Source organism: Talpa europaea, assembly GCF_964194135.1.
Source record: "Talpa europaea genome assembly, chromosome: 5".
NCBI classification, from domain to species: domain Eukaryota; kingdom Metazoa; phylum Chordata; class Mammalia; order Eulipotyphla; family Talpidae; genus Talpa; species Talpa europaea.
The window spans coordinates 117,657,250-117,671,392 of NC_140071.1; the positions used below are offsets into that span (position 1 = coordinate 117,657,250).

The window sequence follows — 14,143 nt, forward strand, 5'->3', positions numbered from 1 at the left end:
TTTATCGCTTCAGAAAAAAAACAGAATAGAAAAGAGCTAGATCACACACAATGCATGAAGTTGTACGATAGGACTGGAATTACAACAGGTCCATCTGCCAGCAGATAACCCTAAAGGAGAAAAGCTTCAAACCTGCTGCATTCGCCCCTGGAAAGAATTGCAGAGGTAGTGGACACACACAGCGGGGCCCCATTTTGCTCGAGGGAAATGTAAACTTTTGGGGAGCTGTTGATTGACTTTGATATCCAGGTAGGAAGGACACCTGTGAACAGAGATTGGGGAAAAGAACTGCTGAGAATGAGCGGGAGGTCTCCCTAGGTGTATAATCTGCAAATGGGCTTCACTGAATGGCTCCAGGGAAGTCTCCATCCCCTAGAGCTTTGAGGTCCTGATTGCGAGGATGTGAAGGAATGAGTGGTTTATCAAGAGGGCTCAGAAAAATCAAAGAAACTTCCCGTGGTCTGATTCCACGCAACGTGCTTTAAACTTGGTCCTGCGTGGATGAGTCGATGACTAAGTAAAGGCATGATTCGTCCCCTCGCCCTCCAGCTGGAGCAGTACCTCTTTACCTCTCCTTGGCAGCCACGTTGCTCCAGAGCCTGAGATGTTGGGGGGCGGGCGGCAGGGCGAGGCCCTAAGGATCTAAGGGCCGCCCAGACATAGTGCATTTCCGACTGCGCATAGACACCCACGAGCAGTGCCCAGGAACCTCAGGGCTTCGAGGGAGCCCCAGCGGGCGCTGGCGGGGAGCAGTCCCGGGCTGGCGGCGCGTGGGCTCCGCTCCTCCTGCACGGCGTGGGCGCGGGGAGCGGCGCTCCGGGCGCATCGCGGCGCACTCAGCCACCCCGGGCTGTGCCGCTGCAGGTGCCTGACGGGCTGCTGGAGGTTACCCGGGATTGGGGCGGGGGTTGGGGTCCCTGCGTTTCGGGGAACCTCATTAGCCCTGCTCTCGGGCCTGGCTCCTCCTCCTCCAGCCGTGGGGCTCGTGCCCGCCACTGCCTGCGCGCACCGCGCCCCCGCCAGCTAGCGCCCCCCTCCCCACCCCCGCCCGCGAGGCTAGCGCTTCCCCCTCCTCCTCTGCCCATCACCGCCACTACGAACGCCTTCTCCTGCTACTCCTGGTCGCAGCCGCTGCTCCGCTCGCTCCCTTCTGGCTTCCACGAGCCCTTGGCTCCTCGCTCGGCTGCTGCAGTCCATCTCCGTCTCGGTCTCTCTCTCTCTCTCAAGTTTCTTATCTCCTCAAGATCTGGGCAAAGGGAGGAAACCCCTCGGTTCTGCTTGCTGTATCAGGTAAGGCTAACGCATTGGTCCCAGGAGAGCCCTTTGCCTTCCATGCATGTCTCATTGCCCCCCACGCCACTTCCCTGATGCTCCCTGGAAACCCAGGAGGCTCGGGGTCGTCCCTTCCTCCGAAGTACATTGAAAAAATAATTTCGCTCCTCGTCACCAGAAGCATATTTGCAACTACCCTGAGACGCCCGCCCGGCGGCACGTTAGCCCGGCTCTTTTAGAGGCTTCAACTTTGCACACTGAGCTCCGCTGCCTGCTGCTGCTGCTGCCGGATCCGGGAGCCTCGGGCTCCTGCTCGCACCGAGATCGCGGCTCGCGAGCAGCTGTCAAACGCCTCGTTTCGCAGCAGTTGATCCGAACCCGGCTGCCTCCAAGTCGTGGTCTCGGGCAAGTGAGGGTGGGAATGGAGAGGGATGCTTTTATTTCGTTTTATTGTAGCGGGAGTGAAGAAGTGAAGATGTGAGGACGGCAGTTCGCGCTCCTGCATAATCTCAGAATAATCACCAGAAAAGTGGGCTGGGTACCCTTGCTTCCCCGGCTCGGGTGGTGGAGGTGGTCTTGGTTAAGGGAACTGTGGCGTAAAGTAACCCTCTCTCCTCCCCCTTGTCACTCTCCGCCCCAGCCCAGTCTCTGCTCCAGCTCATATGTCAGTTCGGGGTCCCGTTTGCTATTATTACATGTGTGTGAGCACAGAACGGTATTTGCTGACGATGATGCTGGGGGAAGTTCCTGGCAGAGTAAAGTCGGATTACTTGGTTTAAAAAAAAAAAAAAAGACAAAAAACACCCTCCCCCAATCATCACGCCCTACACTCCCTCCACTAGAATCATCTCCATAGCTGTAACTTCAGTTCTCAATTGAAATTGCATTCTTCATTCCGTGGATGTTTTGGATGGTGGGATTGAATGTAAAATTTAAGTGTAATTTTGTCTTTCTCCCATGGCTTCACAAACAGAGGTGATGAAGATGAAATTGAACATCTACAATATACAATTACTGCTGCTTTTTTTCTTGATGTGGGACCCAGCAAGGTGAGTCAATCATGGTCTTTGACTTTTTTAAATTCAGGCTAAAAAATGTGTTTCTTGAATGCCATCATGAAGGGGTGGGGGTGGGGGGCTTCTGAGAGGCTGGAGTGGTTTGAAGAATTATTTCTAATGAAAAAGGTGATACCAGGAAACTGAACTGTGCCCTGGCAGAAACTATAAAAAGTTCACTGTTTTCTTGTTTTTAGTGATAAAATACAAAAGTGAACAGAAACATTTTCTTTAAAAATGCTAGAAAAGAATATCTTTGAATGACATAATCTTGCAAAGAATTGCTCAATGGTATATGTTTAAAATAAAACCAAAATTTAGTAAAGGAATCAACAGTTTTCATTTAAACCACACAGAAAAGCACAAACTCAAATGGTTTGTGTTAACTTCTTTTACCTTTTTTCCACCCCTTTTTCTTCTAATGGTTTTGGCCCTTGTAGTTAACACAGAAAACCCAAAAGATGTGTGAATCTTAAACCTCTAGGTGGAGGTAGTACAACAACTTCACAATCACAAACAATAAAACAAAAGCTTGATTTATTAATCAACTTTTCATATTATTGATTTAGAAAGCTTTTGTTCCTAAAATGGCAAGTTATAGAGTACTCAAATATGCAACTAATTTGATTTAGCTTAAATAGTACAAACATGAAATTAATTTTTATTGCTTTCAATAACTTCATCTTAGTTGTAGTCTTTTCTGATTTCATGTCAATGGACATTTTTTATTTATTGCCTTGAAGATACAGATTTGAGAATACCAGAGGAACTGAAATACAGGATTCATTATTTTATATAATTATTTCTTTTTTAAAAAATGCTTTTATTATATCTTTATTCCTCTTTTTATTTTCATTTTCCTGTCCCAGTAATTGCCTAAGTAAGAAAATATTTTTTAGAATTGAGAAGAAACTTCTTTATGAAGCCTCATTTTTAATTGAAATGTATCTCTATATTTAATACCTTAATATTGACTCAAGAAAGAAAATGTGATATGTGATTAAAAACCACTTTTGAGTGAAAATCTCTGAAACTATCTTAGTGATTGCTTAAAAATTAACTTAAGGCAATATAGGGGCAATATAGGAACTTTTGATGTGGGAGGGTATGAACTAATTTGCTTACATATTTTTTCAATATCAACTTTCATATCAGTGTTTAATATTTTCTCTGCTTTCAAAACAATATTTGTTAGAAATTGATTAACAGGTTTTTTTTTCATATACATGATTATTTTAGCTACTACCTGTATAATCACTTAAACGCAGATGCACTCTGGCAGTGATATTTTACACAATATACCTCAATAATAATGTAATTATATATAATCTTTGATTTAAAGGCATAAGTAAACCATGGTCAATTAATAGTCATTGAAAATCCTCAGTGCTTAACAATGTTGCCTTCTTCTCGATTTCTGTTCTATATTTGACCAATAATGTTCATGCCAGTATTTATTCTATTATATAAATGATTCTTTTTTGGGGCCAGTAATTTAAATCTCTGAATCATTCTGGGGGAAAAAAAATGGCAGTGAAAAAGGACATTCTGTTTTATATATCCACTTGCTTCTGTACCAAATTGCTGGATGTCACAAAATCAGGTCCCTGGTTTTCTGATGGAGAAATAATGAAGAAAATCACTGTTTCTAACCCTCTTTTGGTGATATTTTAAACCATTTGTTATTCCCACAAATGTCTTTCTCTCTTTTCTCTCTCTCTCTCTCCTCTCTCTCTCTCTCTCTCTCTCTCACACACACACACACACACACATACACACACAAATAGTTGGCATTTTAATATTCAGGTGACCCCTGTAGCTTTCCTTAGAGATGAAGCAGGAGGGGACTTCCACAGTGTTCTGTGCAGCTGTGCATGTGCTGATCCTCAGAGCCCACCTCCACCTCCAGCCTACAGTGGAGCCTGGAACACAGCCAGTGGAGTTTCCCTGATGTCTATATTGCACTTGGCCATTGGGTGGAGGTATACCCAAAGTAAGGAAATAATCTTGGTCTAAAAAAGAAAAAGACATGAAGAGGAAAAGAAATTTATGAGGAACATAGAGAAATTTTATGCCTCCAAGGAGGCAATTTATTTTCCAATTAATATTTAAATCAGGGAAGAATGTTTGGTTATTGTACCTTTCTAAATGCAGAATAATGTTACTAATAGTGTCGGCATGTGATAATATGCAATCATAATCCATTCTAGGGAATGGATTTTAGAAAAAAATGAATAGTCCACACAGAATGCTAAGTGATAGAAATCTGAAATAATTTTGACATCAAACTTTCTGATAATCCAATATTTATAATCTTTTTCATTTTTGATTTCCCCTCAGATATCCTGGCATATATAGATGTGAAAAAAGGGAGGAAAATGGGTGACACTAATAGTTAAGAAGCTTTAAAATTCAAAGCAAGGAAGAGCTTATTGGCACTGGTAAAACACACACACACGTGTGTGTGTGTGTGTGTGTGTGTGTGTATCTATATCAGCTTGTAAAATTATCTGTTTAGGTTGGTGCTGGCTAACATCCAAGAAGATGAGGCTAAAAATAACATTACCATCTTCACAAGAATTCTAGACAGACTTCTGGATGGTTACGATAATCGGCTTAGACCAGGACTGGGAGGTAAAAATAGTTTTACTTTTTTAAAACTCTCACAAAATAATGCCTTTAAAAGCTAAGGGTAATAATATTCATGTTTCAATACATTTTATATATGAATGTATTACCATGATTTTGAAAACCACACATAGTAGAAGGTATATGGAGTAAACATAATCTGTGATTCCTATTATGTACACATAATGTATTTAACATATCTTGATTAGAATGCCAGAGTCATATAGAGCACATGGTCTGCATGAATAGATTTTAAATAAGTTTATTTCTATAATATCTAAGTTTTCCCAAGATGAAGTATATTAAAGTCTAGTGTTCTTACGTTGATAGGCTTGTGCAGTGTCTTTGGTTTACTTCACAATGTTTTACAGATGTCTATTTTCACGCCACTACAGATGTGCATAAATGAGGGTAGTATTTCAGTAAATGCACTTTTGGGATTCTATGATATTTCTGTGTACATGCAAATGACATTTCTAAAACGCAGTGAAGGCTTGATATTCTTGAAACTTAGAAATACATTAGATGTAGACCTAATTTTATTGGGCTGTGACATAGTTTGATTTAAAATTTGAATATTAATTTTCCACTCAGAAAAAGAAATCTATTTTTATCCTTAAAGGTAAAGGAAATTAGGCTTGGCTAATATGTTATATTTTAATTATCCTTTAGCATATCTAGGTGATATTAAGGTAATTCAGTGAAAGTAGGATAGGTAGATAATTCCTAAAAGGATTCTGAATCAAAATATTGTTACTCAAGTCTAGTATGAGATATCTATCTCTATCCACATATCTCTCGATATATGCACACATTTGTTGCATGTATGTGATACTCAGCAAGATGATCAGCTTAACAATTTAAAATTAAGACATATCATTCGAACACTTAATCTAATTAAAGGTTTACATAGATAGCTTGGTTATTATGAGGTTGATAATTCTGCACTATTAAATTGCTTGAAAATATGTGAATTGACTAAATACTTAGATATTTATGTAAATACTTTTATTTTGCAAAAATACAGGTAATTGTTAATTTTACATATATCTGGAAATTGTCTGATTGGAATTGCCTGGAAGTCAGAACAAGACAGAAAAGACTCAAGCTGTTAAACACTATGCCATTTAATTGTGATTAGTTTTTAACTCGATTTCTAAGCACTACCTTGAATTATAAGAAAGAAATATCAGGAAGGATTCATGTTCAGAAATATGACAAAGTATGTCTCTCAGAGATATAATCTTAGAGATTTTCCTTTTTCTAAAAGGAAAAACTAAAAGGAAAAGCATATTTTCTTAGTTATTAATAGTTCAAATGAGCATGAACATGAGGTTTTACTGATCATGTTATGAGTTCTTGCAAACTCATATGAAAGAAATATGCCTACGAAAGAGTCTCATAATTCATGTTGGTGGTTTAAAAGCTGGCTTACACTAAGGCAGATATTTTTCCTAAGCCATAGATTGTGTTATTTTTAAATAAGTAACATGCTGTTACTTAAAATCTTAAAACTGGAGATAAACCTTGGGATTTTTCAGAGAAATATTTGCACTATGGGTGTGTGGTTGGGTAGTAGAGACTACTTGTTGCAGCATGTGGGTAATTCCATTTATCTCTGTATTTCTTTTGTAAAATCTCTTACATTGTATTCTCACAGTAAACACTCAAATATGGCTTTCAGTCATGCTGTTATTTGGGATAATACAATAGACAAAAGTGGCTGTCCTTGCTTAGTATCTTCCTTCCCCAATCCTTCTCTGATATTGGACATATGCTAATATCTCACAGTCAGATTAGTCTTCTTTCACTTTTACAATGCTTTTCATATGTCACTTTCTTCTCGTGACCAAATACCTTTGATGGTTCCTGGGTGTCTTGCATAAAATGCAGTGACTGCACTTGCAGGCAGACAATTTCTGCTCCATCCTACATACAAAATCATACCTTGGACAGATAATCTTTGTTTTCTTACATTTAAAATGACCACGACATAGCTACCTTTCTACCTTTTAGGGCTGTTGACTGGATTACATAAACAAAAAGTGCACACAAAGAAGTTGCCACATGCTAGCAGTTCACCAATGATGAGTTACTTCCCTTGTCCTTTAGATTACTCACTTGATCATCAAGGTTGATTATGATCTACTTCTTTGGATTCATGTTTACTTTGCTGCTACTCCGTCCTACACTTCAAACACATCTATTCATATTTGTTTGTTTGTTTAATATTCTACTCACATCTGTTCCCTTGGCCTTTGGTTATATGTTCCCCTTTCACTGGAATTACTTAGTCCTCTCCATTCATGGAAATCCTATCTTTCCTATAAAGACTACCTCAGCACTGCTGTGCTTTAGTAAAGATCTTTCTTAACTGAATTGAAGCTACCACATTCATTTTTTACTGTGTTGAATTTATTTAACGTTTGTTGGCAATATATCTCATTTGGTACTTATTATGTGCTATTTTGGGTTATTTATTATCTTTTAATATGTCTCTTGTTGCCTTAATAAGATTGTAAGCTCATTGAGGCAAGATATTATATCATAAATCCTCTGTCCTCTCAGCAACTAACTATTGATTTGCATATTGTGGCTATAAAATAAATGTTGATTGCTTGATTAACTTTTCTATGACCAGTTAATCATCTGTAAAGTGGGGCTACTCATATGTAGTTGACAATTTAGTTAGGCATGTTGAGGTGATATGTTGACCATTATGTTGTGGGAAGAAGTATAGCTTAGGGAAGAGGACTTACCTTTAGACTCTGGAGATTTAGTTAAAATCCCAGTTCTAGAACTGAACAGTCCTGTAGACTTCCAGGGTCCACATCTACTATCTAGAAAATGAAATTGCTAATAAAATTCTTAGAGGTTATTGTGAATATACAATACAATGATATATGCAAAGAATTTAGCAGAATGACATATATACATAGTACAGTTCATGAATAATAACTTAAAGACTTTGAAAATCTTTGTAAAGTTACTGTTACAAATTTAAATTATTTTGATTACTTCTGCCTCCAAAAATCTTAGCCTGAATGTTCATATGGCATTTCAAATAGAAAATTCAGGGAAATTACTTGTGTGCTTGTGTCCCAGGAATTAATAATAAGGGGAAAATGGGTTTGGATCAATTTTAATATGTCAAACTAAACATCTCTATTGATGGATAATCTAAGTAATAAATTTCAATTATTATTTTCTTTCCTTTGGAACTTAAAGTTCCAAAGAACAATCGGTTTTAAACTATGAGTTGGAAAAAAATGTTCTTTTTGCCCACTCTACCACGTACTAAATCTTTTCTTAGACAAGTTACATAGATATTCTGAGGCTTGATATTTTCTTTGGAAAAATGGGAATAATAGTATTTTATTCTGGAAGGAGGAAAGTAAATTGGAATTCATATATATAACAAAGATTATACAATATATTGACTGCTGAATGTTAACATATTTAATGACCAGTCATGGATCTTCTTTAAAATGTCAGGTCAGGCCTTTCTACTTCTCACAGTCTCGCAATGATTTGTACCTTATTCAGAATAAAAACCAGATTTGTTGTGGTGGCCTCTAAAGCCCTTCATGATCTGTCTCCCTGTTCTTTCTTTGACCTCATCTCACACCACTCTCCTTCCTAACAGAGCTATAGTCACATTGACTACCTTTCTGTTCTTTGAACACTCCAGCAGACTGCTCGGCACTTTTCCCTGACTGTGCTCTCTTACCTGGCAAGTCACTGATCTCATCTCAGTGAATCCTACCCCGGCCAAGCAAATAAATACTACAATCTGCCCAACCCTTACCTCCTTACCAACTTCCTTTCTTTACCAGCATTTACGATCTTTGAGTATACAAGATAGCTTATTTTTGTGATCACCGTGCCACTTGCTTATTTTGGTCTCTTTTGCTAGAATGTAGGCTCTGAGACATCAGGGGTTTTCACCTGTTTTGTCCTTTGGTTCACTGGTGTAGCTATCCCATGCATTTAAAACAATTTCTGACACATAGTCAACACACAAAAATATTTCTTGAATTAATTTTAATTTCATTATTTTATTTTATTTAGCATACTACCATGAAAAGAAATGAACTATAGAACTTTCCTTATCCTTAAAAATCAATTGAGCTATCATTTAATTATAACACCACACCAACTTTTTATTATTAACATCAACATTTATTAAGATGGCTTCCTGGTGGATTGGAACAATTATTATACTGATTACACAGACTCCCCACTTATGTTACCTGTAATTCTGCCGTGAACAAATTGTGTGATTTTGGGTGATTCATTTTTCCCATCTGTGACTTAATTACTCATCTGTGAAATGGGGGTGAGTTTCTCTTTTCTGTACTTATATCTCACAATGATATTGTGTAGTACAAGTCAACTGAAATGCTTTAAAAAAACATAATGTGACTTAGAATTGTAGAGATTAGTATTGTTGGGAGTAAGCACAGAGTTCTTCAAGGAAAACATCATCTTAGGAGATAGTATCTGTTTAGAAAATGCCAGGAAAATATTGGTCATGTGCATTTGATTGACATACTTCCTGCGGCCCTGTGTACCCGAGATGGATTTGCCTTGATATCTTATGTACCAACTCCATGCATTCAGATTAGCTAAAACTATGACTGAATGATATTTTCCTTTTGTCTTCTATTTTTAACAATGGAGCTAATAACAGCTCAGGGTACCCCCTATGGATTTTTATATTCCATAAGAGGCTTTCAAATTGTTAACTGAATAAAAGGAGCAACATTTATTTTTTGGACCAATTTTATGGGGTCATTGGAAAAATAAATGTGTAGACAGGCCTCATATATTTATGACAGCTAACATCCACAGTGCTCAACAGTGACAACTATTAAAAATGACAAGCCTTGGTATCTAAATTATAGATTCAGTCGGGAAAATCTAGATTGAGTACCATGCTTAACTGCATTTCAAAAAGCTGTTTCAAGGAATTTGTTTAGACAGATTTTTCCTCTCAGTGCTCTTATTTTATACTCTGAAAACTTGAAGAAGCTTTATGCTTAAAGTCATAAAAAAACATGATATCATATCATGGACTTAAGGTGTGAGGGTCAGTTTCTAGTTTCATTCTTGGATATTTAGTCGCAGAGGCTGTAGAAAGATGAATGATATTTCTATGAATTTTAGTAGTCTCAAGTTTATAAAAATTAAATGTAGCCTATTTCATGGACAAAAATTAATATAGAAAAATCTGATCCCTCCCAGAACTTAGAAGGGAGTCTGACCTAAATTTAACATTATATTACTTTATAGAGTAATACTTAAGACAAATGCTTCAGAATACCTGTAGATTTGAATTCCATTGTCACCATCTACAAACTTAAAACTTTTAAAATGTTGTACAACCTCGTCACACTTTGGTTTTGTTTGTGAAATGGGAATACAATTTTGTAACTTATGGCTTGGAGAGGATTAATTTTTTTCTTTTTTTTTCTTTTTAAATGTTTTAATCATTTGGACAGTATCTATCAAGCAGAGAGGAACTCTCTTGCTTGATAATCTTAATACCGAAGATTAATGCTGTTATCATCGTTCTTACTATGCAACTTCTATTATGATTGCAAAACAAGGCATCACCCCTTGTTTCCTTAAATATATGAAAGCTGTGTCTTCTGAAAAAGGATTAACTACAGCACATATAGATCCAGGTTTAAAGAGAGGTGGCTGTGTGCCATTAGTTCTTTTGAAGAAACACCTTTGTATATGTAAAGCATATCTGAAAACAAAACCAGTCACAAAAACATGACTTATTCATCTCTCATTGTAGTTATTGTGATGTATAACAATTTGGCACCATCGATTCTTATAATTGGTTTGCTTATAGAAGCAAAAATATGTTACAGAGTAAAAATGTCACTTTTTGATATTGATGATGATTTTAGGGATATAAGCTGAAAGTGTATCTACCAATCTGGGATATGCCAGGTACTTGAATGGAACTTGCAGCTATAGAGTGCTTAACTGAAGCTTGACAGCATCATGTGAGGTGAGGGGTAGGGGAGGCTTTGGGAAGGAGACAACATACTGAGAATGGTCTGAACTCTTGCTACAGAATTGGAAAGAAGACGGCTGGGTAGATTGCAAAAGGAGCAGAAAAGAGGAGATGAAGTTGTTTTTTTTTTTTATATGACTTAATTTTATTTTTATACTCCCCATACAATTGCAACCCCCCCATTCTGACCCCAATCCCTCCCCTCCCGACCCTCACCCCCAAAAAAGTGTCTCTGGTTCATAGTTTTTTGTTGATTTTGATTTTCACTTTCTTATAGTTATTCATTTTCCTGGTCCCTTATTTAAGTTTTCTAGATTCCTGCTATGAGTGAGACCATCCGGTATTTTTCTTTTTCTTTCTGGCTTATTTCGCTGAGCATGATCCCTTCCAGCGCCATCCATGTTGCTGCAAATTGCATGTGTTTATCTTTTTTGAATGCTGAGTAATATTCCATGGTATATATGTACCACATGAGGAGATGAAGTTGTTGAGAAGTTCTAGTCTCATACGAAGTAGGGTAAATTCTAGCCATTGAGCTCTCCCTTCTTAGAAAAGCTGTGATAGCTTGCCCTACCCTCCTCATTCAATGCTTTGCTTGGAGCTATTGCTCCTAAAAGAACCTGAGACATTTGGAAATCTACTTTCTTTTCCCTTCTGACATAGCCTTTAGGGACTCTCTACAGGGCGGAGTAGGATAATTTCATAATAAGACAGACAGGCTATCTCAGGTGGTACTTTCTTCCTAAGCTCTCTCCAGCAAGATTCAAGGTGAGACATTGAAGAGCATGCGAATACCACCCATGTTTTAATAATCTAACACTGGGTTTTGTTTTTCCCTCAAAACATTTTTGGCTAATAGTGTTTTGTTCTCTCAATCACTGTTGCGAGAAAGGCCTTGCCCGCAGTCATAATTTATAGGGGTTAGTACTGTGTTCTTTCAGGCACAAGTGTGCCTCACTCCTTCATTGTTTTCCTTCTCACTTTGAAGTTCAGGCACAATCAACGCAACCACCTAGCCCCACTGCTTGCAATACACACTATGTAATATGAACCATAGGCATAACTGAGCCATTTGTTTTAATGTTAAGTTTTATTGCTACAGCTCAATCATATTGTACAAATTGATATTGGTAGTGGGGAGGGCCAAGTGAACAGCTTGACTAGTCAGAAATTCATTACTTTTCAATGTGTTAACCCATAAAGCATCAAATAAAATTGTTCTAGAGTTCTGTTCCTTACAATGTGTGGTGAAGTCTTAGGATGTGCCAGATACTCTGCAGGACATGGCGATGTTGGTTTCAAAGGGATGAAGTCCCTTGGAGAGCAAATAAGGTAGGCTATGAATCTTAAAATAACTTGAAAGAGTACAACACATGTCCCGTTGTAAGAACATGCTGTTAAAGTTTAGAAAAGAAATCATCTTCACTTGTGCCAAGATATTATTTGAATTAGTCAAGTTCTGTGGCTCAAGCATAGTTCGTTCATTCTAATGTTCTTACTAAGGGCAGAGGATTTACTAGTTCCTATTTTAAATGCTGGAAATGTTATGATGAACAAGATCCAATCTTTGCAGAAATTCCTATCACTCCATATTTTAACTCTTTCTCTTTCAAGTATCCTAGACATTGGATTATCCTGTCCCTCTTTAATTAAGAATATTGTATAATCATCTTATGTTTTCTTCATTGAGCTGTAAGGCTTCTCTCAGAAAGGGAAGAGTGATGTCAGTTTTATTTACTGTCAGACTGTGAATTATGATGTCTACAGTATTTCTGTGTCAGTAGTAGGTGTATTGAGAATGTTTATGTTAAGAGTGACATTCCCAGAGGTAGTAAGTTAAGTGTTCATTTCAGTTAAAACTTCTGGGTACTCTTCAGTTCTTTTTCTTAACAGAAACTTACTTTGTGCCTTAGCTTACTTTGTTTTAAACTATTCCTGAGTTGAATTATAACTAGACTTGTCCTGTGGAGGGAAATGTGACACAAGGTTTAATGTAATGTAATAAATGCCATGAGGTATAATACATAAGTATTAAATTTATTTCCATGAATTTTTAATGCTCCTGATGTGATACAGAATTTTGAAACTTATTTTCAATGTGAAATATCCTCGTCCCTTGAATATAGGTCTTATTTTAGGGGTAAGATATAAGAGTAAAATTGATGTTTAAATTTAAAGAATATGTCATATAATTTAAAATAAATTTAAAGAATATGTCATATGTCATCGAACTAAGGGTATCAACTTATAACACATAGATTCTAATTCTCTTGAGTTTTTGCATTTTAAATAACTTAGATAGTAGTTTTGATATTTCTCTATGTTATGCTTTTAAAATAAATAAAAACTATCTTATAGAAAAGTATGAGTCAAAATAAATCTTAATTTGATGAGTTGTGATGTTAACTTTTTTTTTTTAAGATTTATTTATTTATTTATACAAGCACTGGGTACGGTCAGAGGCATGGGAGGGTGAGAGAATTCACCAGAGCCTGAGCGGAGAGTAGAACAGGCAGAGTGATGAAGTACACTGTGGAGGGGAGCTGTGGGGGGCAGGAGAGGTCTGCGTGCCATGTGGGACCCTCGCCTGGCGACCGGGGATTGAACTGGCGCTGCAGAGGCTTTGGGCAGCTTCGCAACCCAGCGCTCAACCACTGTGCCAACGGGGAAGCCCTGTGACGTTAACTTTTATTTCACTTTTTATTTCCATATTTAAGACATGTTGAAGACAAAATATTTCATAAAAAATTAAATAAGACATAGTACACTGTTACAAATACCTTATTAATATATAGGATATTAGTCTTTTCATAGGGAAATTTTTGTAAAATGTAGCACAAATATCATCCCAGGAGTATGAGTAGTGCTATTCTTTCTATGTAGAAGTATGTCAGTATTCTGAAAGGGCATGTTTAGTTAGGGTATTATTAATTTCACTGAAAATATAATAAAAGAAAATGTAAGATTTTTCTTCTGAGACAGTACCCACAGGAAAATATGTCAAAAATAAGATGCTATATTTAGTTATTTTATGAAGATGATTAGTAAAGTCCAATAGACTTGATGAATATTCAGGATGTGATTTTGTGAGTAGTATGATTGAATTTGTCTCTGAGTTGAGGAGTAGAATTTTGTCCTAAGACTCAGAAAGGAC

The 14,143-nt window shown here is 37.3% G+C and overlaps 1 protein-coding gene across 1 annotated transcript in view; it reads left to right on the top strand.

The window, feature by feature from the left end:
• Window positions 1-2,229: 2,229 nt before the first annotated feature.
• The window catches only part of GABRA2 (gamma-aminobutyric acid type A receptor subunit alpha2), a gene marked incomplete at both ends in the record, with an annotated part of 108,944 nt that continues 97,030 nt past the window's right edge, over window positions 2,230-14,143 (top strand). Inside the window, 2 exons of the mRNA XM_084233493.1 lie at window positions 2,230-2,321; window positions 4,846-4,961. Of these exons, the coding sequence (XP_084089619.1) occupies window positions 2,230-2,321; window positions 4,846-4,961 (208 nt within the window). The remainder of the gene's footprint in view (window positions 2,322-4,845; window positions 4,962-14,143) is intronic.